The sequence below is a fragment of the Misgurnus anguillicaudatus genome, unplaced genomic scaffold, assembly GCF_027580225.2.
Source record: "Misgurnus anguillicaudatus unplaced genomic scaffold, ASM2758022v2 HiC_scaffold_28, whole genome shotgun sequence".
Classification (NCBI taxonomy): Eukaryota; Metazoa; Chordata; class Actinopteri; order Cypriniformes; family Cobitidae; genus Misgurnus; species Misgurnus anguillicaudatus.
The window spans coordinates 2,022,779-2,049,200 of record NW_027395278.1 but is presented as its reverse complement, the minus strand read 5'-3'; the positions used below and the strand labels follow the sequence as shown (position 1 = coordinate 2,049,200).

Sequence of the window (26,422 nt, the reverse complement as noted above, 5' to 3'; positions counted from 1 at the left end):
GTTGCACTAAATGTCATATATAAGTCATATATTTTCTATGCATGTACGTGAAAAACACATTAATAAAGTAGAAAAGCTGTAAATGAAATTACTTGTCAGTTTAAATCTGTACAGTGCAGTGCATCTTTGTTTAGAAGGACTACATCCAGGAAATTGTGCTGGAAGGTTTCAATGCTTGATTTATTTCGACCACACCTTGATTAACAAATACAAGTTGGCACCCTCAGACAGCGTGATTTATCCACTAATCTATCTAGAAAATAAGTGCCTTTAATGAGCTGAGATGCTTGAATGGCCATTACGTCTGACAGCCGAACTGCCTGCCAAGCTACCGATCTCTGACACAGCAGAAAGTTGCATCCGTCTGAAGGTGCCCTTAAGTCAAACAGGCTTCTATGGCTGTCATGCTCTGATGGTCAAGGCTTCATCCTCCCGGGCTGCGATCCACAGAGAGCTTTTAGCCTTAGTAGAGCAGAATGCAGGAGCACACATTCAACAGTACACTTTTAATGCAGACTTTATCTTTGTCCTCTCTGCTTCAGGGACGGGACAATGTCAGGGGCAATGGCTGGGTTTAAGCCGTCATCAAAATAAAATAAATCATTTTTCTTTCATTTATCCAAAGAGTTTGAATCTGTTGTCAGCTTTAAGAGAGCCATGGAGATTTTATATTCAATGCACATGCGTCAGTATTGCTATATTAAGAGCTGCATTCTCTAAATGTCACAGTCCGGAAATTTGATTTTTTTAACTGAAAGAATAAAATCAATCAGAAGCCCAGTTTTTAACATTTTGGAGTCCACAGTTTCTGTGACAAAGTGTATGTTGCACTCAGCATGTAGCACTTTGGCATATTTTAAAAAAAATTGTAACTATTTGAATGAACAAACAATCTGTATCTCTGTCATCTCATTAAAGCCATAAACTTAGTCAGAGCAATGATCTTAATTAAAATTAAAAGAAGTGTTTTTTTAAACAAAATGTAACCTTCTCACATTTGGATCACTGGGTCTGTAAGGTTGAAAACCCTTCCCACATAAAAATACTGTAATATATCATAGTATTTACTATAGTAAACTGGGGTATAGTGCAGTATTACTAGAATATTAAAGTACAACACTACATCTTACTGTGGGTTCACACCAGATGTGAGTTCAACGATTTGCGCGAGTAGACTACATATGAAGTCAATGCAAAGACGCGATCAGACGCATCCTTGCATGGGGCAATGCGAATGACGTGATATGGGCGGCGAATTTGCGGCGAAAACACGTGTTATTCGCCTCAAATGCGGCTTTGCCTAAGTTAAAAATATTCAACTCGAGCGAAAAATTTGCATGACACAAAGTTAAATCCCGTGAGTAATCTAGAGCGAGCAACGTGTGGCTATGCATTTGGTGTGTACGTAGCATTACTGTGGGTTCACACCAGACGAGAGTTCAACGATTTGCGTGAGTAGATTACATACAAAGTCAATGCAAAGAAGCGATCAGACGTGTCCTCGCGTGGGCCGATGCGAATGACACGATATGGGCGGTGCGTTTGAGGCGAAAACACGCACTACTCGCCTGAAACCCGTATTTGCCCAAGTAGAAAATATTCAACTCAAGCGAAAAATTCGCATGACACAAAGTTAAATTCCACGAATGATCTATAGCGATTAAAGTGATGCCCCGCATTTGGTGTGTACGTAGCATTACTGTGGGTTCACATCAAACGCGAGTTCAACGATTTGCGCGCCTAGATTACATACAAAGTCAATGCAAAGACGCGATCAGAAGTGTCCTCGCATGAGGCGATGCGAATGACGCGATATGGCCAGCGAATTTGCGGCGAAAACACATGCTATTCGCCTCAAATGTGTCTTTGCCTAAGTTGAAAATATTTAACTCGAGCGAAAAATTTACATGACACAAAGTTAAATCTCACGAGTAATCTAGAGCGAGCAACGCGTGGCTATGCATTTGGTGTGTACGTAGCATTACTGTGGGTTCACACCAGATGTGAGTTCAACGATTTGCGCGAGTAGACTACATACGAAGTCAATGCAAAGACGCGATCAGACGCATCCTTGCATGGGGCAATGCGAATGACGTGATATGGGCGGCGAATTTGCGGCGAAAACACGTGTTATTCGCCTCAAATGCGGCTTTGCCTAAGTTAAAAATATTCAACTCGAGCGAAAAATTTGCATGACACAAAGTTAAATCCCGTGAGTAATCTAGAGCGAGCAACGTGTGGCTATGCATTTGGTGTGTACGTAGCATTACTGTGGGTTCACACCAGACGAGAGTTCAACGATTTGCGTGAGTAGATTACATACAAAGTCAATGCAAAGAAGCGATCAGACGTGTCCTCGCGTGGGCCGATGCGAATGACACGATATGGGCGGTGCGTTTGAGGCGAAAACACGCACTATTCGCCTGAAACCCGTATTTGCCCAAGTAGAAAATATTCAACTCAAGCGAAAAATTCGCATGACACAAAGTTAAATTCCACGAATGATCTATAGCGATTAAAGTGATGCCCCGCATTTGGTGTGTACGTAGCATTACTGTGGGTTCACATCAAACGCGAGTTCAACGATTTGCGCGCCTAGATTACATACAAAGTCAATGCAAAGACGCGATCAGAAGTGTCCTCGCATGAGGCGATGCGAATGACGCGATATGGCCAGCGAATTTGCGGCGAAAACACATGCTATTCGCCTCAAATGTGTCTTTGCCTAAGTTGAAAATATTTAACTCGAGCGAAAAATTTACATGACACAAAGTTAAATCTCACGAGTAATCTAGAGCGAGCAACGCGTGGCTATGCATTTGGTGTGTACGTAGCATTACTGTGGGTTCACACCAGATGTGAGTTCAACGATTTGCGCGAGTAGACTACATACGAAGTCAATGCAAAGACGCGATCAGACGCATCCTTGCATGGGGCAATGCGAATGACGTGATATGGGCGGCGAATTTGCGGCGAAAACACGTGTTATTCGCCTCAAATGCGGCTTTGCCTAAGTTAAAAATATTCAACTCGAGCGAAAAATTTGCATGACACAAAGTTAAATCCTGTGAGTAATCTAGAGCGAGCAACGTGTGGCTATGCATTTGGTGTGTACGTAGCATTACTGTGGGTTCACACCAGACGAGAGTTCAACGATTTGCGTGAGTAGATTACATACAAAGTCAATGCAAAGAAGCGATCAGACGTGTCCTCGCGTGGGCCGATGCGAATGACACGATATGGGCGGTGCGTTTGAGGCGAAAACACGCACTATTCGCCTGAAACCCGTATTTGCCCAAGTAGAAAATATTCAACTCAAGCGAAAAATTCGCATGACACAAAGTTAAATTCCATGAATGATCTATAGCGATTAAAGTGATGCCCCGCATTTGGTGTGTACGTAGCATTACTGTGGGTTCACATCAAACGCGAGTTCAACGATTTGCGCGCCTAGATTACATACAAAGTCAATGCAAAGACGCGATCAGAAGTGTCCTCGCATGAGGCGATGCGAATGACGCGATATGGCCAGCGAATTTGCGGCGAAAACACATGCTATTCGCCTCAAATGTGTCTTTGCCTAAGTTGAAAATATTTAACTCGAGCGAAAAATTTACATGACACAAAGTTAAATCTCACGAGTAATCTAGAGCGAGCAACGCGTGGCTATGCATTTGGTGTGTACGTAGCATTACTGTGGGTTCACACCAGATGTGAGTTCAACGATTTGCGCGAGTAGACTACATACGAAGTCAATGCAAAGAAGCGATCAGACGTGTCCTCGCATGGGCCGATGCGAATGACGCAATATGGGTGGCGCGTTAGCCGCGGAAACACGTGCTATTCGCCTCATACGCGTCTTCGCCCAAGTTGAAAATATTCTTCTCGAGCGAAAAATCTGCATGCAAAGAAGTTAAATCCCGCGAGTAATCTAGAGCGAGTAACGCAATGCCCCGGGTTTGGTGTGTACGTAGCATTATTGTGGGTTCACAACAACGCGAATTCAACGATTTGCGCAATTAAATTATTTACAAAGTCAATGCAATGCTTTGACTAGCGTGATATGGGCGGCGCGTTTGCCGCGAAAACACGCGCTATTTGCCTCAAACGTGTCTTCGCCCAAGTTGAAAATATTCAACTCAAATGAAAATTTCACAAGAAGTTAAATCCCGCGAGTAACATAGAGCGACTAACGCGATGCCCCGCGTTTGGTGTGTACGTAGCATTTGGGGCGATTCACATATTGCGTCTTTTGCGTGCCCGAAAAAAATTAAAGTTAAAAACATTTCAGAATGCCGCAAGTGCACTGCTGGTCATGTGATAAACCCATGCGCCTAGCGTTTTCCACGCACTTTTAAGCGCGACATGTGAAAAGAGACAAACCCAACTGTTGGGTTATGAATTAACCTATGCTGGGTTGTTTTAGGTTGGGTCAAGTTTTTTTAGATTAATTTAATTTAACAGATGTTTTGTCTCTTTTTGACCCAACTATGTTTCATAATCTAGAATAATCCATATGAAAAATACTGTACTGTATATGTCACCACTAGGGGCTGGCTGTGTTTGACTAAAGCCACGCCCCTTTTCAACTCCCACCTCGAGGAGGTCCCCAAAGCCAACCCAATGACCAGACAAACACGGAAACAGGTGAGTAAAATTTAAAACAAGCTTTATTGAATTTAAATATTTAAAAGAACTGGGGAATTGGGGAAAGGGGAATTTAAAACTAATAGGCTTCTTCTCCTCCCTCCAGGGAGACTGCAGCCACGGGCAGACAGGGGCAAGGGCAACAGGGGTGTCAACCACCATAAGCCGGGGGAAAGAGGGAATCGTCAGGCTCCGGCCTGGACCCTGTTAACCGTGGCGCCCTCCTTCTTCTTTCCCGGAGGCAGAACAACTTCGGTGTGACTGGTAGGAGATCTTCCACTGTCCGTGAACCTTTCCTCGGTCCGGCAGGGGGTCCTCGCCCCACGTGCCTTCACGTCCCCCGCAGGTGTTCACTGCGACACAGAAACACGGTTAGTGTGGATTTGGTATGCTTCTCACCGGTTCTGCCGCTTACAACTCTCGGGGTAGGTAGCGCGTTACGCCGTCTGTCCTCCGATTGTTCACTCTCGTCCTCCTTTCTCTCCTCAGGCGGCCACTAGGACACAAAGGTACTGTTACTTGGACTTCGAGTATGTCTCACCGGTTCTGCTGCGTACAGCTTTCTGGGTAGGTATCACGTTCACAGTCTGTTCTTCAATGGTTCACTCTCGTTCTTCTCTCTCTCCACAGGTGGCCGCTAGGACACAAAGACACTGTTACTGAAACTTCGAGTATTTCTCACCGGCTCTGCTGCATACAGCTTTCTGGGTAGGTATCACGTTCACAGTCTGTTCTTCACTTATTCACTCTCGTTCTTCTCTCTCTCCACAGGTGGCCGCTAGGACACAAAGACACTGTTACTGAGACTTCGAGTATTTCTCACCGGCTCTGCTGCATACAGCTTTCTGGGTAGGTATCACGTTCACAGTCTGTTCTTCACTTATTCACTCTCGTTCTTCTCTCTCTCCACAGGTGGCCGCTAGGACACAAAGACACTGTTACTGAGACTTCGAGTATTTCTCACCGACTCTGCTGCATACAGCTTTCTGGGTAGGTATCACGTTCACAGTCTGTTCTTCACTTATTCACTCTCGTTCTTCTCTCTCTCCACAGGTGGCCGCTAGGACACAAAGACACTGTTACTGAGACTTCGAGTATTTCTCACCGACTCTGCTGCATACAGCTTTCTGGGTAGGTATCACGTTCACAGTCTGTTCTTCACTTATTCACTCTCGTTCTTCTCTCTCTCCACAGGTGGCCGCTAGGACACAAAGACACTGTCACTGAGACTTCGAGTATTTCTCACCGACTCTGCTGCATACAGCTTTCTGGGTAGGTATCACGTTCACAGTCTGTTCTTCAATTATTCGCTCTCGTTCTTCTCTCTCTCCACAGGTGGCCACTAGGACACAAAGGCACTGTTACTGAGACTTCAAGTATTTCTCACCGGCTCTGCTACCTACAGCTTTCTGGATAGGTATGGCTTTTTCTTCTCCGTAGGTCAGCAGAGGGGCGAAGGTCACACACCACCTCACCGGGTCGAGCGCTGCCCTATCTCCACTGCCCGTAGGCCGATCGAATCCTGGACAGGGGCGCCCCTTTGTAGGGACCGCGGGGGCGGCGGACTCTTTCGCCTCTGACTCTGCGACAAAAGACAGACACAGGTAAGTGTACACCACGAATACTTCCAATACTTCACTCACAGCCCTGGACAGCTCTTGGTCCGCGTCCCTTCGTCCTCCGAAACAGCACACAGCGTATGGTAGCAGAAATTTCTGAGGTCGTTAGCCCCTCCGTCCTCTGCCCAGTAGAGAAGATGGATGTACGGGGCTTCGTCTACAAGACACACAGCAACCCACAGCAAATACACAGCACCACTCCAATGTGAAAGCTTATTATTTGTAAAGTCTCACTCACCACGCTATAAGTGCAACACCACAAGGAAAAGCGCCCGGTGTCCTCCACTGCGCTTGGGCTAAATAGGGGCGATGGCAAACACGACCGAAATAAAGTCTCGTTGCTGTGCTGTTTTGGGTCTATACTTCCAGCGGCTCGCCCACCACGCTATTATAGGGGCAGGGCCGCCCGTTTCCTCCTCGAGGACTCCAACGATCACACAGGTTAATCTCTGCAGTTTACTCCACACCAAACAAGTATACTCACAGCGGATAGCCTTTGTTTACGTTGTACAGCAAGGTCAGTTTTCTTCCTGCTTTACTCCTTCAAAAGTACTGGTTAAACCAAAGTTCCTTTCTACTCAGCGGATTTTCCGTTTACTCCAGCAGGTCCACCGTCAACTACAGTGAGAGAGGGAGAGAGAGAGAAATACAGACAGCCACCACGTCTGACAATGAGCACAGCTCCGTTCCTCAGCACACACTAACAACGACACCAACTGTCATCTAACTGCGCTTTTTATACTCCTCTTTGTACTCCAGTTATCCAATTACTCGGCGATCTCTTCAACTAGGCACAGCTGTGCCCAATCGGCTGATTACAGCCTTCGCGGAGTCACCGGATGTCCGGTGTTTCTGTTTTTCCGGTCGGGGCGGAAACATCCGGGCGGAACCAAACTTCTTCAACTTTTGGTTCCCGCCCTGAAAAATCGTCACCCCGTGACATCCTCCCCCGCCAATGCATTCTAGTCCCTGGAATGCCTTCGAGTAGTCCACTCACCATAGCGGGAAGGGGGCCGGCCGCGATTTTCCCGTTGGGAGCGCCTCACAGGGGAGTCAGGTTCGGCGGGCTCGGGCACAACCTCAGGTTGTCCTTGGGCGGCCGGGGGTTCGGCTGGCTCTGGTGCTGGTCCTGGCTGCCTCTGGGCGGCCGGGGGTTCAACTGGCTCAGGTGCTAGCTCTGGCTCTCCTGGGGCGGCCGGGGGTGGTGCCACCACGGGTAAGCCTGGTACCACAGCCCATCCTTCCATCCAGGGGGCCGTTGGTGCCGGTTCCGCAACTACCTCCTCCGTGACCTCGGGATAATTTGGACAAGGGCGAATCATGTTTCGGTGTACCACACGTTCAGGGCCGGCCTTTCCTTCCGGCCGGATGGTATACACCGGCTGTCCCGGTCTCTGCTGCCTGCAGATTACGTACGGGGTGGCCTCCCAACGGTCACTCAACTTTCCTTTACCTTGCCGCCGGTTGTCTCGTACCAAGACTCTCTCTCCTGGTAACAAGGGGGCGTCCCGGGCCGTCCGGTCGTACAACCGCTTGTTCTTTTCTCCTGTGGCCCGTATCTTCTGGGATACCTGCTCGTAGGCAAAGTGCAGCCGTTGGTGATGGCGCCCCACCCATTCCGTCACGCTTCCTTCCTCCTGGCCAGCGGCCGCTCCCAAGACCAGGTCCGTCGGCATCCGCACATGCCTACCGAACATCAGATAAGTGGGGGCATACCCCGTCGTACTATGAATGCTGTTATTATAAGCTTGTAAGAGGTTCGGTAGAGCACTCACCCAATCACTCTGCTTCCGTTGATCCAGGGTCCCTAAGAGCCCCAACAGGGTTTGATTAAACCTCTCGCAACAGCCATTTCCTTGAGGGTGATATGACGTCGTATGGGTCTTCGTGCACCCATACAGCTGGCATAATTCCCGGATCACCTTTGATTCGAAATTTGCCCCTTGATCTGAATGCAAGAACTCTGGGCATCCGAACGTTTGGAAGACGTGCCGCCATAGAGCCGTTGCGGTGGTACTTGCCGTCTGATCGAGGGTGGGGACTGCCCATGCGTACTTCGTAAACAGGTCGGTGATTACTAAGATGTTTGGATAGCGGTCCTGTGGCCGGCCCAGTGTTAGGAAATCCATCGCCATGATGTGGAGGGGAGCTTTGGCACATATGGGTATCATCGGCGCTCGGGCCTCTCATCGAGACTTGAACAACATACACCTGGGGCAAGCTTGGACCAAGCTACGTACTGATGCTTCCAGCCCCGGCCAGTAGAAGAACCTGCGCAGCAGCGATACCGTCCGTTCTTGTCCCTGGTGCCCCAGCTGGTCATGGTAGGCAGACACCAGGGCTGCTGTTTGGTCGGCGGGCACCACGATCTGGCGCACCTCCTCACCCAGCTTCGGATCACTTACTTTTCGGCAAAGTACCCCCTCCTGTATCTCCAGCTTGTCCCACTGTCCCAGCAGTCTCTTTCCCGTCTCTGTCTGGGTCAGCCTCTCGGACGACGTTGGCCGCCGGCCTTGCTCCACCCACATCTTCACCTGCCATAAATCCTGATCCTGGGCCTGTCTTTCCTTCCACCGGCAGGGGTCCCAACCCCAGCTCCCGGGTACCGCCTCCTGCTGGCCTCCTGGTGCTTCCACGACCCCTATCAGATAGCCTTCCCCCTGGCTTTCCTCTTCTTGGCCATCACAGCCACCGGGGCCGTCCACCTCTGGCAATCGGGACAAGACATCCGCGTTCGTGTGTTCCCGGCCGGGCCGATACTGCAGTTGGTAATCGAAATTGGCAAGTTGTGCCACCCAGCGCTGCTCCACAGCCCCCAACTTCGCTGTCTGTAAATGAACCAGAGGATTATTGTCTGTAATCACCGTTACCTTAGCACCCCAGAGGTAGTCCTTGAACTTCTCGCTCAGGGCCCACTTCAGGGCCAGCAGTTCCAGTTTGAATGAGCTATAGTTCGCATCGTTCCTCTCCGCTGGGTGGAGGCTTCGGCTTGCATAGGCGATCACCCGTTCCGTACCCGCTTGTCGTTGGGCCAAGACTGCTCCCAGCCCCAGGTTGCTAGCGTCTGTATACAAGAGAAATGGCTGGGTAAAGTCTGCATAGGCCAAGATAGGAGCCTGTAACAATTCCTGTTTCAATCTCTGAAATGCCCCCTCACAGAACTCATCCCAATCAATAGGGGGTGACCCCCGTCCCCGGTTTCGCCCTGTGCCGACCAGTAGCTGGTTAAGGGGCTTGGCAATCTTTGAAAAGTCTTTTATGAACCGTCTGTAGTACCCCACAAACCCTAGAAATGACCGCACTTGCCTCACAGTCTTGGGTGCACTCCAGTCTCTTACCGCGGAGACCTTCCCAGGGTCTACGGCCACCCCAGCAGCGCTGACCACGTGGCCCAGGAACTGGACTTCCCGCCTCAACAGATGGCATTTGTCGGGTTGCAACTTCAGCCCATATTTCTCCATCGCCTGGAAAACCTCTTCGAGGTGTCGGAGGTGGGAATCGAAATCTGGGGAATACACAATTACATCATCCAAATATACCAAAACTGACTCCATTAACTGACCTCCAAGACAGCGCTGCATGAGGCGTTGGAACGTGGCCGGAGCGTTACAGAGCCCGAAAGGCATCCGTTCCCACTCGAATAGTCCGAACGGGGTCGTAAAGGCGGTCTTCTCTCTATCGGCCTCGGCCACTGGCACCTGCCAATATCCACTGGCCAGATCCAAAGTGGAGTACCAAGCAGACCGTGTGAGACCGGCAAGGGAGTCTTCAATCCGGGGTAAGGGAAACGCGTCTTTCTTGGTCACCAGGTTAAGCTTCCGATAGTCCACACAAAACCTCCAAGCTCCTGACTTTTTCTGCACAAGTACAATAGGGGCTGCCCAGGGGCTACTGCTTTCCCGGACGACGCCTCGCTCCAGCATACCCTGCAGTAGTGAGCGTACCTCTGTATACAAGGTGGGTGGGATCGGCCGGTACCTCTCTCTACTGGGTCCTGCATCTCCAGTCGGTATATGGTGTTCCACCACCTTAGTACACCCATAATCCTCCTCGTGTCTTGCGAATACATGTTGCCATTTCTGAAGGAGGGCTTGGAGTCTTTGTGTCTGCGCCTGTTCCAACTCTTCCCCTTGCAGGGACTCACCGGCCAAGTGCCTCGGCACGTCCCTCCCCCCGTTGTTCGAAGGGGCTTCCATCTGGGTCAGGGCCACCTCGATGACAGTGGGGCACACCTGACGGAACCTAACGTCTCTCTCCTCCCTCACCTGATGGGGCGCAACCCCCGTTAATCGGGCCAGCCGCTGGTGTCGGTGTAAGTATACTGGGTAGGGGTGGTCGTTTCGGACCTTCACAGGGACCCTCCCCCGGCGGACCGCCGCTAGGCCTCGTGCTACTTCCACTTGGGGGCAATCGGCGTGAGGTTCAACCAATACCCATTCTTCGGGGCCAACTCCTCGGGGGGCTACTCTCACCCACACCATGGCCTCACTCCTAGGGGGAATAGACAGAGCAAATCGACACATCACTCTTCCTACCTCTTCCCGGCCTCTGCGGACCTGGGTCATCTGGACCCGACGACAGTCGGCCACTACTTGCTCCCATAGGGGCCTCTCGACAGGGGGGATCCTAGGGCCGGGCTTAGCCCGAAATAACTCCTCCCAACATTCGGAGAGGACGTTCATACCTAATAGGGCTCGATGGACACCCAAACATCTGTCCTCCACGATAATCACTCCTTTTTGGGGAACCAACACCCCATGAACTTCTAAGTCCGTCAGCCGGTAGCCAATATAAGGGATCTCTAGGCCGTTGGCGCCCCGCAACGTCAGCCAGGGGGCCTCCCCTCCTTGGGTACTCTGCTTCCCAAATACTTCCTGCGAGAGACTTTCCGCAAACAATGTCACTTGAGAGCCCGTATCTACTAGGCACTGTATTGTCTTGCCACATACCTTCACCTCCGCCATTGGGCTGTGCCCAACCATCTGGTCTCTAGAATTCTCACGTCTTCCAGGGTCTTCTCTAGGGGTCCCGGCCACACGACCCACTGTGGCCGGTCGTCTTAAAAACCCCCCTCCGATGCCCTGCGAGGCCCACACTGGCGACTGTAATGCCCTGGTTCTCCACACCGATTGCAGATTGGCCGCCCTTGGTCATCCCACTCGAAGCGGGGCCGGTTCAAACGATTCGGGCGTCCCGGTGGCTCTCGGCCCCTCTCAGAGTAGACTCGCTCTCGGGGTGCCGGCCTCGGTTCCTCTCGCGCCCTACTTTGGCGAAGTTCTCCCAAGAGGGTCTTAGATAGTTCCGACATCTGCTCTCGGACATCTTTCAACAATTCTACCCTCAGGGCTTGCTTCCAGTCTGCGTGTGCAGGTGGCGCTGCTGTGTTTCCACTTACGGCTGCACATACAGGGGTTTCGGTTACTTCGGCCTCATCACCCTCCAGGGCTAGCGCCTCCTTCTTTAGATCTTCGAAGGTAAGCCCGGGGTCCCTCCGGAACTGGACCCTCAGACTTTGTCTCACGGGGCCTTCTTTCATCCCCAGGAGGAACTGGTCGCGTAACAAAGCTTCTCCATCTCCTAGCCCATGGTCTCGTCGGGCTTGCAGGCGAGTGAACTGCTCCCGCAGCCTGAGGGCAAAAGCTCGAATAGGTTGTCGGGGGCCTTGTTTACAATTAAAAAATTGTGAACGGAGGACAGCTACGGGGGTATGGTCACCATATTGTTCAGCAAGGAACTGGAACACAGTCTGGGCGGTGGCTCTAATTGCTTCGGGGGCGGCTTGTACCTCTCGCCGTGCTTCTCCTTCTAGGGAGTTCAACACAAATTGGAGCCGCTGGGCGGCGCTAAGGCCCTGCAAGTCGGCCAAGTACTCCAGTTGGGCCTTCCATTCGGTCAGGCGTACCTCCGACTCTGCTCCTCCATATCTCTGGACCCATGGGCTGCCCATGATAACGGGTGTGGCACGGGGTGGGGCTGCTGGCCCCGCGTTGTCAGTCATTGGGTGACCTTGGTTACTCAACTCGAGGTGGGACCCTGCCGACTACGCCAAAATCTGTCACCACTAGGGGCTGGCTGTGTTTGACTAAAGCCACGCCCCTTTTCAACTCCCACCTCGAGGAGGTCCCCAAAGCCAACCCAATGACCAGACAAACACGGAAACAGGTGAGTAAAATTTAAAACAAGCTTTATTGAATTTAAATATTTAAAAGAACTGGGGAATTGGGGAAAGGGGAATTTAAAACTAATAGGCTTCTTCTCCTCCCTCCAGGGAGACTGCAGCCACGGGCAGACAGGGGCAAGGGCAACAGGGGTGTCAACCACCATAAGCCGGGGGAAAGAGGGAATCGTCAGGCTCGGCCTGGACCCTGTTAACCGTGGCGCCCTCCTTCTTCTTTCCCGGAGGCAGAACAACTTCGGTGTGACTGGTAGGAGATCTTCCACTGTCCGTGAACCTTTCCTCGGTCCGGCAGGGGGTCCTCGCCCCACGTGCCTTCACGTCCCCCGCAGGTGTTCACTGCGACACAGAAACACGGTTAGTGTGGATTTGGTATGCTTCTCACCGGTTCTGCCGCTTACAACTCTCGGGGTAGGTAGCGCGTTACGCCGTCTGTCCTCCGATTGTTCACTCTCGTCCTCCTTTCTCTCCTCAGGCGGCCACTAGGACACAAAGGTACTGTTACTTGGACTTCGAGTATGTCTCACCGGTTCTGCTGCGTACAGCTTTCTGGGTGGGTATCACGTTCACAGTCTGTTCTTCAATGGTTCACTCTCGTTCTTCTCTCTCTCCACAGGTGGCCGCTAGGACACAAAGACACTGTTACTGAAACTTCGAGTATTTCTCACCGGCTCTGCTGCATACAGCTTTCTGGGTAGGTATCACGTTCACAGTCTGTTCTTCACTTATTCACTCTCGTTCTTCTCTCTCTCCACAGGTGGCCGCTAGGACACAAAGACACTGTTACTGAGACTTCGAGTATTTCTCACCGGCTCTGCTGCATACAGCTTTCTGGGTAGGTATCACGTTCACAGTCTGTTCTTCACTTATTCACTCTCGTTCTTCTCTCTCTCCACAGGTGGCCGCTAGGACACAAAGACACTGTTACTGAGACTTCGAGTATTTCTCACCGACTCTGCTGCATACAGCTTTCTGGGTAGGTATCACGTTCACAGTCTGTTCTTCACTTATTCACTCTCGTTCTTCTCTCTCTCCACAGGTGGCCGCTAGGACACAAAGACACTGTTACTGAGACTTCGAGTATTTCTCACCGACTCTGCTGCATACAGCTTTCTGGGTAGGTATCACGTTCACAGTCTGTTCTTCACTTATTCACTCTCGTTCTTCTCTCTCTCCACAGGTGGCCGCTAGGACACAAAGACACTGTCACTGAGACTTCGAGTATTTCTCACCGACTCTGCTGCATACAGCTTTCTGGGTAGGTATCACGTTCACAGTCTGTTCTTCAATTATTCGCTCTCGTTCTTCTCTCTCTCCACAGGTGGCCACTAGGACACAAAGGCACTGTTACTGAGACTTCAAGTATTTCTCACCGGCTCTGCTACCTACAGCTTTCTGGATAGGTATGGCTTTTTCTTCTCCGTAGGTCAGCAGAGGGGCGAAGGTCACACACCACCTCACCGGGTCGAGCGCTGCCCTATCTCCACTGCCCGTAGGCCGATCGAATCCTGGACAGGGGCGCCCCTTTGTAGGGACCGCGGGGGCGGCGGACTCTTTCACCTCTGACTCTGCGACAAAAGACAGACACAGGTAAGTGTACACCACGAATACTTCCAATACTTCACTCACAGCCCTGGACAGCTCTTGGTCCGCGTCCCTTCGTCCTCCGAAACAGCACACAGCGTATGGTAGCAGAAATTTCTGAGGTCGTTAGCCCCTCCGTCCTCTGCCCAGTAGAGAAGATGGATATACGGGGCTTCGTCTACAAGACACACAGCAACCCACAGCAAATACACAGCACCACTCCAATGTGAAAGCTTATTATTTGTAAAGTCTCACTCACCACGCTATAAGTGCAACACCACAAGGAAAAGCGCCCGGTGTCCTCCACTGCGCTTGGGCTAAATAGGGGCGATGGCAAACACGACCGAAATAAAGTCTCGTTGCTGTGCTGTTTTGGGTCTATACTTCCAGCGGCTCGCCCACCACGCTATTATAGGGGCAGGGCCGCCCGTTTCCTCCTCGAGGACTCCAACGATCACACAGGTTAATCTCTGCAGTTTACTCCACACCAAACAAGTATACTCACAGCGGATAGCCTTTGTTTACGTTGTACAGCAAGGTCAGTTTTCTTCCTGCTTTACTCCTTCAAAAGTACTGGTTAAACCAAAGTTCCTTTCTACTCAGCGGATTTTCCGTTTACTCCAGCAGGTCCACCGTCAACTACAGTGAGAGAGGGAGAGAGAGAGAAATACAGACAGCCACCACGTCTGACAATGAGCACAGCTCCGTTCCTCAGCACACACTAACAACGACACCAACTGTCATCTAACTGCGCTTTTTATACTCCTCTTTGTACTCCAGTTATCCAATTACTCGGCGATCTCTTCAACTAGGCACAGCTGTGCCCAATCGGCTGATTACAGCCTTCGCGGAGTCACCGGATGTCCGGTGTTTCTGTTTTTCCGGTCGGGGCGGAAACATCCGGGCGGAACCAAACTTCTTCAACTTTTGGTTCCCGCCCTGAAAAATCGTCACCCCGTGACATATACAATAGTATTTACTATAGAAATGACAGTTAGATATTATAGTGTTTTTGAACCTTAAATATTAAAGTGTTCTATAGCATTTTCTACTACACTTCAATTTACTATAGTTCATACTACAGACTGCTATAGCACACCACACAAAAAATGTTGTTTTTTCATCCAAGTGTTGAGTCAAAATGGGAAGAACCTAGCCAATAATTCAGAAAACGTACTGCATATTTGATCTAACAATGGGTTAAAACAACGTAGCATAAGTTAAATTACAACCCAATGAGTTAGGTTTGTCTCTTTTTGGCTCAACATTTTTGCAGTGTATACTATAGTATTCTATAGTATAGACGGATTCAGCAGTAACAACATAAACAAGTGGCTTTCGTGAAAACATGCAACTTTCTGTAAACTCCGCTAAGAATACATAACAACAAAGTCATTTTAAAGTAGTTTATTTATAACAAGCAAAATAAACAACACGTACAGTAGATTATCTAGGAAACCTGTTATTTTCGACGAGGTATTTGTTTAAGAGTTCAGTTTCAGCAACTACTGTAGTCAGACCATTAAACAAACAGAAACCAGATGATAATTGGGTTAAAAATAAATATTGGACAGAACACATGTTGGGTTACAAACAAACCTATGCTGCGTTGTTGTTAACCCAACCATGAGTTGAAACAACTCAGCATTGCATTGAAACAACCCAGTATAGGTTTATTTATGAACCCAACATGTGTTCTGTCCAATATTTACCCAGCATTGGGTTAAAAATAACCAAGCAGAATCTAGAGTGTAGTTTCTAGAAATATAACTGTTGTTTACTATACTACAGTACTATACTATAGTACTATGGTATTTATCATGTGGGCTATTCTAGATTATGCATCAAAACCTTTACATAAACACATGCAAAAACACATCAATGTCTTTAGTGAGGAGTGTCAATGCAAACCGTCTGTATATCAGTGTGAACACCATTTCAATATCAGGGATAGATTTTTTCCCCTCGCTGCGTTATCATGTTAGTTTTTGTCACCATGGGAGGAATATTCCTTAGCAACACTAGACAAGAGCACCACAGAAGACTGGAAATGAATGAAACCGTAATGGTTTTATTAAGCCTGTTTATTAGTTCTGGGACTATAAATAGCAGTGCATGTAGATCTAATCTTCATTGTCATTTAATGGTATGTGACTCACAGTATTTGTTATTACAACGTAACTATGAAAATAAATGACATGTATAGCTTTTCTACTGCACCTGTGGAAAAGCAGTGTGGCCTTTCTAATGGAACAGTGGGAATAAACATGTTTTGCATATTTTGGTTTCATTTATATGTATTGTAGATACACAAAACTAAACCATAATTACAAGAACAACGATAGTATCACAACTAATTAAAACCAGTTTTTTAACCTTTAACCTTTAATGTTATATAAATATTACGTATTGATTCAGAACATATTACACACATACAGTATTATTTTTTCAGCCATGCATTACGTAAATAACATTATATTATCCTCACTATGAGAACTGCCCAACATGTCCATTATAGTTTTCTGGATTTTTCCAGTGAAAGTGCAGTCAAATATTTACTGCCACCCTGTGTACCAATGCAAAACTGCATCATTTGTGTTAGTAGGTGACCGTATGGTGATTTGATTTTATAATGCTTCAATGTATAGAGTGTGTATTTATTTAGTTGCTTACATTAAAAAAAAATTCTCTAATGTGCTTCCTTAATGTAAAGAATGCTTTTGATTTTGAGGTGTGTGGTGTGTTTAAAGCAGTACTGTTGCAACCCTAAACTGTTCCCATGAAATTATCAGAGAGGAGTATAGCAGAGCCGGTCTTATCTTTGTGTTTACGTGCTTGCTCACTGTCAGGCCAGTTTTTTTGCAGGGTCCTTGATATGAAGAATTTCAGAGACCACCAGTGAGCAGACCTCCATTTACTCACTTGGATCCATATACGTGCTGGGTCTTCTGCTTGTTATTTAGCTGGCTTTGAAATTCAACACAAGGTAAGTCTGTAAACACTACAGTCATACTGCAGGTGGCTTAGACGACATCAAAACAGTTCAGATGTTACTTTTAAACTTAGCAGCTACAGAAGACTTCATGGTGTGCCTGTTTACTATCTTGTATTGGCTTTGAGGTGGACCGTGATACTGCGGGAAGAAGGCGGTTGTGGTGTTTAGCGTATTATTTCCTTTGTTAATGTGACTGATTGCATGTTTGCAATTCTATATTTACTGTTCAATTCACTATGAAGATGTAGTTTGTTATTATCGTTTTTCTTAAAAATATGATTTTATATTCCAATATATTATAACACACATCATAAACAGACCATTTTCTTCAGATAATATAAAATGATTACTGTATTTAGGCACTTACCATACAATGGGTGCCAAAGTGTGATTGCAGTTATAATTACTAGAACACTGTCCAATCAACAAGCCATTGAGATTTATGAGTGTTGGCGCATGCTTCTCCACAAACATCTGTAACTCAGATCGTACCCAAAACTGCCCTGTGTGTTTCCAGTATGGTTGGAGAAAAGCTGGTGGCTTGCATGCTGGTTAACTGGTTAAGCCTGACACTGATGAGGTCAGTTTACGGTCAGCACATACCAGAAGAACCATGCTCTGTCCAAATCCTTGTTCCTGGACTCAAAGGTACTGCGCTCAATATAGTATTTTGCATTTAGTTTTTATTTAGTATTTAAACTAAATATTAAAGTTTGATTCTTATATATTGTCTATAGTCTCTTCTGCTATTCTTTAAAAAATAAAGGTACAGTACTGTGCAAAAGTTTTATGGGGCATACACTCCAATCGCGAGTTCAACGATTTGCGAAAGACACGTCCTCGCATGGGGCAATGCAAATGACGTGATTTGGGCGGCACGATTACTGCGAAAACATGCACTATTCTCCTCAAACGTGCCTTCGCGCAAGTTGAAAATATTTAACTCAAGCAAAACATTTGTATGACACAAAGTTAAATCCTGCGAGTAATCTAGAGCGAGCAACGCGATGCTACGCGTTTGGTGTGTATGTAGCATTACTGTGGTTCACACCAGATGCGAGTTCAACGATTTGCGCGAGTAGATTACATACAAAGTCAATGCAAAGACGCGATCAGACACGTCCTCGCGTGGGGCAATGTGAATGGCGCGAATTTGGCGCACGATTGCCACGAAAACATGCACTATTCGCCTCAAACGCACCTTTGCGCAAGTTGAAAATATTAAACTCAAGCAAAACATTTGTATGACACAAAGTTAAATCCTGCGAGTAATCTAGAGTGAGCAACGCGATGCCACGCGTTTGGTGTGTATGTAGCATTATTGTGGGTTCACACCAGACGCGAGTTCAACAATTTGCGCGAATAGATTACATACAAAGTCAATGCAAAGACGCGATCAGACACGTCCTCGCGTGGGGCAATGTGAATGGCGCGAATTTGACGCACGATTGCCACAAAAACATGCACTATTCGCCTCAAACGCGCCTTCGCACAAGTTGAAAATATTCAACTCAAGCAAAACATTTGTATGACACAAAGTTAAATCCCGCGAGTAATCTAGAGCGAGCAACGCGATGCTACGCGTTTGGTGTGTACATAGCATTATTGTGGGTTCACAACAATGCGAGTTCAACGATTTGCGAGAGTAGATTACATACAAAGTCAATGCAAAGACGCGATCAGACGCGTCCTCGCGTGGGGCGATGCGAATGATGCGATATGGGCGGTGCGTTTGCCTCGAAAACATGCGCTGTTCACCTCAAACACGTCTTTGCCCAAAGTAAAAATATTCAACTCAAGCGAAAAAATTAGCATGACACGAAAGTTAAATCCAGGGAGTAATCCAGAGCGAGCAACGCGATGCTACGCGTTTGGTGTGTAAGTAGCATTACTGGGGGTCACATCAGACGCGAGTTCAACGATTTGCGCGAGTAGATTACATACAAAGTCAATGCAAAGACGCGATCAGACTCGTCCTCGCGTGGGGCAATGTGAATGACGTGAATTGGGTGGCACGATTGCAGCGAAAACATGCGCTATTCACCTCAAAGGCGCCTTTGCGCAAGTTGAAAATATTCAACTTGAGCGAAAAATTCGCATGACATGAAATTAAATCCTGCGAGTAATCTAGAGCGAGTAACGCAATGCCCCGCGTTTGGTGTGTACGTAGCATTACTGTGGGTTCACACCAGACGCGAGTTCATCGATTTGCGCGAGTAGATTACATACAAAGTCAATGCAAAGACACCATGAGACGCGTCCTCGCGTGGGGCGATGCGAATGACGCGATATGGCCGGCGTGTTTGCCACAAAAACATGCGCTATTCGCCTCAAACGTGTCTCCGCCCAAGTTGAAAATATTCAACTCGAGCGAAAAATTCACATGACAAGAAGTTAAATCCCGCGAGTAATCTAGAGCAGGTAACGCGATGCCCCGCGTTTGGTGTGTACGTAGCATTAGGCCACCACCACCAGACTTGTTTTAATGTCCATCCATATTTATTTTTCAATCTATTTTAAACAGAAAATACAGGAAATATGTAAAAAACTAACATTTTCAGGGCTAAATGTCTTCCTTAGGCATCGTCAGTGTTAAGTGTGACCTCTCTTGGCACTAAACATATCTTGAGCGTTTTTGAGCAAAATAAAGTAAAAAGAATAAATTCTTTAAAATGAGAAATTAGTATTTAATTTTATTTAGGTTTAAGAGATCCTGCAGTTTCCTGCTATTGCTCAAGTGGAAAAACTTGACACGTCAGTTTACATTTTTATACAGTACACATATTATATACACATTTCCTGTATATTCTGGATTATTCTATTAAAGACACTGAAAAACAATTATATATGATCACTATAACATTGCAAAAACAACAAATCTAATTCTGGCATGGTGGCCTAAGACTTTGCACAGTCCTGTACATCATAATGGCATAGAATAACCATCATTCTTTTCTGTTCACAAAAGGCTTTTTGTAGTGATAAAGGTTATGTAGTTTATACAAAGTTATGAAAGAAATGGTTCCTTTGACAGAATGGTTATTTAAGGACCAACATTGCTTTTTCTATGGCATTGTTGTGAAGAAAGCCTTTATTTTTAAGAATGTAGTGTATGACTGAACTGAATGACAGTTGTTTTCTAATTATAAAGGTGAAGCTGGAGAAAAGGGGGATAAAGGAGCACCTGGGAGACCTGGGAGAGTAGGGCCACCTGGAGAGACAGGTAACACAAAACCCTGTTTTGTAAGCTTAATTTACCCCAGCACTTTTAATTACTGTGCACTTAGATGATGAAATGAATGACGCAATGACATAATGCATCTAGTTTTGATGTAAACTTGTGAAAGATAAGTCACAAATAATATTTAAAATACATGCACTGTTTAACTACAACAGTCTATAGCCAAATATACTAATGCGGTACAGTGGATACAAGTTAGCCCTATTATTTTACTTGATTTATTATTTGATGTTAAACGATAAAATATTATATAAAAAACTTTGTGTGTGTGTATTTTGTATGTTTTTCCTGTTTTATTCCTTACAGTCCAAAGACATTAGGATAAGGTTGAATTAAAGGGACAGTCCACGGTTTTTTTGACCGACTAAAAGTTGCGATTTTCTGGGCAGATATGGCTATGGCTAAACTCTCATTCTGGCGTAATAATCAAGAACTTTGCAGCTGTAACATGGCTGCAGCAGGTGTAGTGATATTACTCACTGCCTGAAAATAGTCCCCTGCCATTCAAAGTTACTAAGGAGACTATTTTCGGCAGCTGTGTAATATCATTGCGCCTCCTGCAGCCATGTTACAGCTGCAAAGTCCTTGATTATTAAGCCAAAATCAAAATATAGTTCCTAGCCATATCTGCCTAGAAAATCGCAACTTTTAATTTTCTGTCGGTCTTAGTACACGATGTAACTACAGAAGAGTCAAGTTTAAAAAAGGAAAAATATCAAAACTCTTTGGTTATTTTTTGCGTGATGCTAATGGTCTAATCAGATTCAATGGATTGTGCTAAGCTATGCTAAAAGTGTTAACGCCAGACCAGGAGATCAGCTGAATGGATTCCAAAATGGTAAAAATCAAATGTTTAAATCTAGGGGAGCTGGAAAATGAGTATATTTTAAAAAAAAGTGGAATGTCCCTTTAAAGACTAGATACTCTTGTAGGTCTACGTGAAGTATTTCTTTGTGTGTTTTACACTGGCTGTCTAGTGTGATTCTCTGCGTTGTCTTTATTCCAGAGAACATACTGTATGTGGGATAAGTGGTACAGAGATTAATAGTTTTGCAAAAGAAGTAGAGTTGCTTTAAAAGAAAATTTGAAACTACTTTGTAACAACCAAAGATTTCTCGTAAGATAGCACACAAGGCACAGTCTGAGCTGCTGAATTTATCTTATCTTATTTTTAGAAAGATTGAGGTCATCTTATACTAGGGGTTTCAAACTGGGGTCCTGACCCCCACACTATCAGAAAAAAAAGGTAAGTTGTCACTTGGTGGTACATTTTAAAAAGTACATTTTGTACCTAAAAGGTGCATATTGGTACCTCAAAGCTACAAATTGGCACCTCAAAGGTACATACTGTATTTGTGCCAAAATGTTAGATATAAGGATCTTTTTAAAAGGTACCATCTCAGTGATAACTTTTGTACCATATTTTATTGAGAATACAGGGGGCCTAGGAAGTTGTAAGGATCCATAAAAAATTTAATAGAAAAAAGATGCAGAACAAGTTGTACAGTTTACGTAGTATGTGTTTATTTCTTATACATTCACCTAAAGGATTATTAGGAACACCATACTAATACGGTGTTTGACCCCCTTTCGCCTTTAGAACTGCCTTAATTCTACATGGCATTGATTCAACAAGGTGCTGAAAGCATTCTTTAGAAATGTTGGCCCATATTGATAGGATAGCATCAGTTGATGGAGATTTGTCATCATTGTCATGTTCAAGAAACCATTTTGAAATGATTCGAGCTTTGTGACATGGTGAATTATCCTGCTGGAAGTATCCATCAGAGGATGGGTACATGGTGGTCATAAAGGGATGGACATGGTCAGAAACAATGCTCAGGTAGGCAGTGGCATTTAAACGATGCCCAAATGGCACTAAGGGGCCTAAAGTGTGCCAAGAAAACATCCCCCACACCATTACACCACCACCACCAGCCTGCACAGTGGTAACAAGGCATGATGGATCCAGGTTCTCATTCTGTTTACGCCAAATCCTGACTCTCCCATCTGAATGTCTCAACAGAAATCGAGACTCATCAGACCAGGCAACATTTTTCCAGTCTTCAACTTTCCAATTTTGGTGAGCTTGTGCAAATTGTAGCCTCTTTTTCCTATTTGTAGTGGTACCCAGTGGGGTCTTCTGCTGTTGTAGCCCATCCGCCTCAAGGTTGTGCGTGTTGTGGCTTCACAAATGCTTTGCTGAATACCTCGGTTATAACGAGTGCTTATTTCAGTCAAAGTTGCTCTTCTATCAGCTTGAATCAGTCGGCCCATTCTCCTTTGACTTCTAGCATCAACAAGGCATTTTTGCCCACAGGACTGCCGCATACTGGATGTTTTTCCCTTTTCACACCATTCTTTGTAAACCCTAGAAATGGTTGTGCGTGAAAATCCCAGTAAGTGAGCAGATTGTGAAATACTCAGACCGGCCCGTCTGGCACCAACAACCATGCCACGCTCAAAATTGCTTAAATCACCTTTCTTTTCCATTCTGACATTCAGTTTGGAGTTCAGGAGATTGTCTTGACCAGGACCACACCCCTAAATGCATTGAAGCAACTGTCATGTGATTGGTTGATTAGATAATTGCATTAATGAGAAATTGATCAGGTGTTCCTAATAATCCTTTAGGTGAGTGTATGTTAAATCTTTGTTGTTTTTGGTACTTTTTTTATAGGTCATATAAATACATGCATTTTCAAAAAAGATGCAGACATCTTGTATCGTGTCCAGTATTTTAATTACTGAAAATACATTTTTTTTTTATATTTTAAAAACCATTGCAGTTTAACATTGCAAGAGCCAAATGTTAATAGTTTACTATTGTCACGGCTAGTCCGTGTCATGTTTTGTTTGTGTCTCCGATTATGTCACCTGGACAATTCACAGACTGATTCCTCCTCACACTGTTCCTTGTTAAGTGTTGGTGTATTTATACTGCTGTCTGTGTCACTCGAGTCGCCGGATGATTGTCATTGCAACCATGTCTGTTCCCTGTGTCACGTTTTAGATCCTGTGTTTGGTTACCTGTTACTCCTCGTGTTATTATTTCCAGTTTTATCATTAAATGTTATTTATTTTCCGAACTCTGCATTTGTGTCCTCACTCCACCTCCGTGTCGTGACAACTATACTATGAATATAGCACAAAAAATTGCAAGTGTAAATAATTAACACATGTATTTTGTATAGCACTAACTGTAATGCAGAGCTTCTAAACTTCTATTGTTTATAACTGTTTAACTTTCATACATTTTTACATTTAAAGTACTCACAACATATAGCCAGTCTTCTTCTAATAACTTAAATTACACTTCATGTTTTCTTTTTTTAATATTTTAAAGATATGTAGACTAAACCGTCTTTCCATTGTACACTACATTCGGATGCGACTGTCGGAGTTTTCCCCCTAGTGTCATTAATAATTTTGATTGGAACACTGGAATACATCACTTCCGGTCGGCGTGTCACATGCAGCGTAGTCGCAGAAGTTTATTTTTTTAATGCATCCAAAGCTTAAATTGGATCCGATAATTAATGACTAAGTTATGACTAATGTTAGCTTGCATTTTTATATGAAGGATATGACTAAGAGTAATTTTTTTGTATATTATTTATGCCAAATACACATAATAACTTTTGCTTTAGGTCCTCCTGGACTCAAAGGTCAAAAAGGCAGCATGGGACGTTATGGGAAGATGGGTCCCTCTGGATTCAAAGGTAACTTTTAAATTATACTGCATTTCTGAATGCAATTAGACTGTTTAACAGCACAGGGGCCTTATGTCCCTCATGGGACGAAGAGGATCAAGTAAGTAGGTAGTCTAACAGCCTAATAATACAATGCGATTTTTTTTTCAATTTTAGGATTAAAAGGCGATATAGGAGATCCAGGACCAAATGGGCCAAATGGGGAGCCAGGTATAGACTTTGCTGAAATAGATTTCGGTTCAAACACATTATTTGATGATTGGATTGAACTCATTAGGTATTGGTTTCATGCTTGGACTGCTCGTATGAATGGCCTCATATTTAATTTTCTCACCAGGCGTCCCCTGCGAGTGTGCACCCTTACGGAAAATGATTGGTGAAATAGACATTCAAGTGGCGCAATTAACCAATGAGCTGAAGTTCATTAAAAATGGTATGTCCTGAAAATAAGTGATGGCACATGAAATAATGAGCCATGTGCACTCTTTACTGCTGTTTGTGAGGATATTAAAGTAATGTATTTGATCCACGACGACAGTCCTGATTCGTACCTGTCAAGTTAATTTATACAGTTGTTCTTTTAATGCGCAGGCTGAATGCATGTAGACAAAAGGTTTTAGCAATTAGCCAGAAACTCTTTTGTGTAACTGTCAGAATGCACTTGTGTGAACGCTGGGTGCTGCGGTGTGATTATAGAAATTCAGATCCTCATTTTTCAGCACTGCCCTCCCCCGCAGCTGTCGCTGGTGTCAAAGAAACAGACAGCAAGGTCTATCTGCTGGTGAAGGAAGACAAACGCTACAGGGAGGCTGAGTTGCTTTGTCAGGGGCGTGGCGGACACCTGGCCATGCCCAAGGATGCGGCTTCCAACAGAGCCATTGCCGGTTACATCACCGAAGCTGGCCTTAACAGAGCGTACATCGGCATTAATGACCTGGAGCAGGAAGGCCACTTCGTATACGTGGAGCGGTCACCCATGACCACTTTCAGCAGGTGGAGGGAGGGGGAGCCAAACAACGCTTATGATGACGAGGACTGCGTTGAGATGGTTTCATCAGGAGAGTGGATTGATGTAGCTTGTCACCTCACCATGAACTTTGTTTGTGAGTTCGACAAGGACACTTTATGAGGTGGTGGACACTGTGAGGTTAAAGAATCAAAGGGACAGGTCACCTTAAAAATTCTGTCATCGTTTACTAACCCTTAACAATTATGCTATTATTATTTTTCTAAACTCGTATGACATTTTTTTCTGTGAGACACATATAGAGATGAGAGGCAGCACCCTCTGTCTTCATTCAGTATTATTGTATGACAAAAAGAGGTAGATTAATAATCTTTAACCTCCTAAGGCCCGAGCTTTGGTTTGTCTTTTTTCAGATTTCTTCCAGCTATTTGGGATTAGGAAGAACCAATAAATATTTTTCTTTGAACATGAAGCAGTATAGTTGTCCACGTTTGTGTACAACAGGTTCCAGTTACACAGAATTAAGTTATATGGTGCAAACAACAACAAAAAAATGTGATGTCCACCAATGTGGACATCCAGGTCTTAGGAGGTTAAATGTTCCCCTATTGTGAAAGACAATAAGTTACACAAATTTCTGTGGGATAGTCACGGCATTTTTTGCAAATTTTTCAGTGGCATTCTCACGGATTGGTTTCTCAACTGTTTTGTCCTATTTTCTTGCCATTTTCGCTTCGGTTTAGGGCTAGATTTACATGAAATGACATCCATACCCAAACCCAACTCTAACCCCAACGCCAGGCAACAATTATTTAAAGTTTAGAAAATATAAAAGAATAAATGAGAAAAAATTGTATAAACCAATAGTTAAAGTGACATACTAATGCAAACACCAAATCTAACCCTAAACCGAAGCAAAAATGGTGTGAAAATAGGAAAAAGCAGTTGAGTAACCAATCCATGAGAATGCCACGGAAAAAGACAGTCCGTAGCAGGGCCACGGAAAAATGCAAAGATCCGTGAGAATGCCACGGAAAAATGAGCAAAAAATTCTGTGACTATCCCACGGAACTTTGTGAGATCACGTTGCAGCAGAACAACACGAGGGGGAGTAAATGATGACAAAATTTTCATTTTGGAGTAATCAAACTCTTTAAAGAGATAACTGCAAGAAAGCTGGGTTATACATGAAAACATTCATTTAAAACTATATTGTAAACAAGAAGTTATTCTTGCATAATTCCTATTACACAGTTTTCTATAGACTACATTTATTTTAAATATAGGGCCTACCTTTGTCTCAATGTAGTTCACACATACATACAATTTTTTGTTGAAAAAGATTAACTATTCATTAGCTAATGCACAGCTTTAATTATGTTAGTAATTATGTAAAAGAAAGAAAAACACCACCGTTTTTCAATATTTTACTGTTTTTACCTCAACTTAGACAAATGAATACATACCTATTTTTAATCCAT

At 45.4% G+C, this 26,422-nt stretch overlaps 1 protein-coding gene and 1 long non-coding RNA gene across 3 annotated transcripts; one reads left to right on the top strand and one right to left on the bottom strand.

Annotated features, from left to right (window-relative positions):
* Positions 1-4,652: 4,652 nt before the first annotated feature.
* LOC129432008 (uncharacterized) lies at positions 4,653-7,269 on the bottom strand. The gene is made up of 2 exons (XR_012368313.1): positions 6,505-7,269; positions 4,653-6,423 (listed from the first exon to the last, which is right to left on the bottom strand). It is a non-coding gene; the product is annotated as an uncharacterized lncRNA (long non-coding RNA).
* A 9,580-nt stretch (positions 7,270-16,849) lies between these two features.
* On the top strand, positions 16,850-25,761 carry LOC141362550 (collectin-11). Of its 2 annotated transcripts, none has more exons than XM_073864790.1 (7): positions 16,850-17,011; positions 17,538-17,668; positions 20,172-20,243; positions 23,912-23,983; positions 24,131-24,184; positions 24,312-24,407; positions 24,694-25,761. In XM_073864790.1, exons 2-7 carry the CDS (start codon positions 17,539-17,541, stop codon positions 25,101-25,103), a joined length of 834 nt encoding a protein of 277 aa, XP_073720891.1. In that variant the 5' UTR covers positions 16,850-17,011; position 17,538; the 3' UTR covers positions 25,104-25,761. The 2 variants fall into 2 exon arrangements, with proteins under 2 accessions (XP_073720891.1, XP_073720892.1); XM_073864791.1 differs by having other exon boundaries at positions 24,712-25,760.
* Positions 25,762-26,422: the final 661 nt, after the last annotated feature.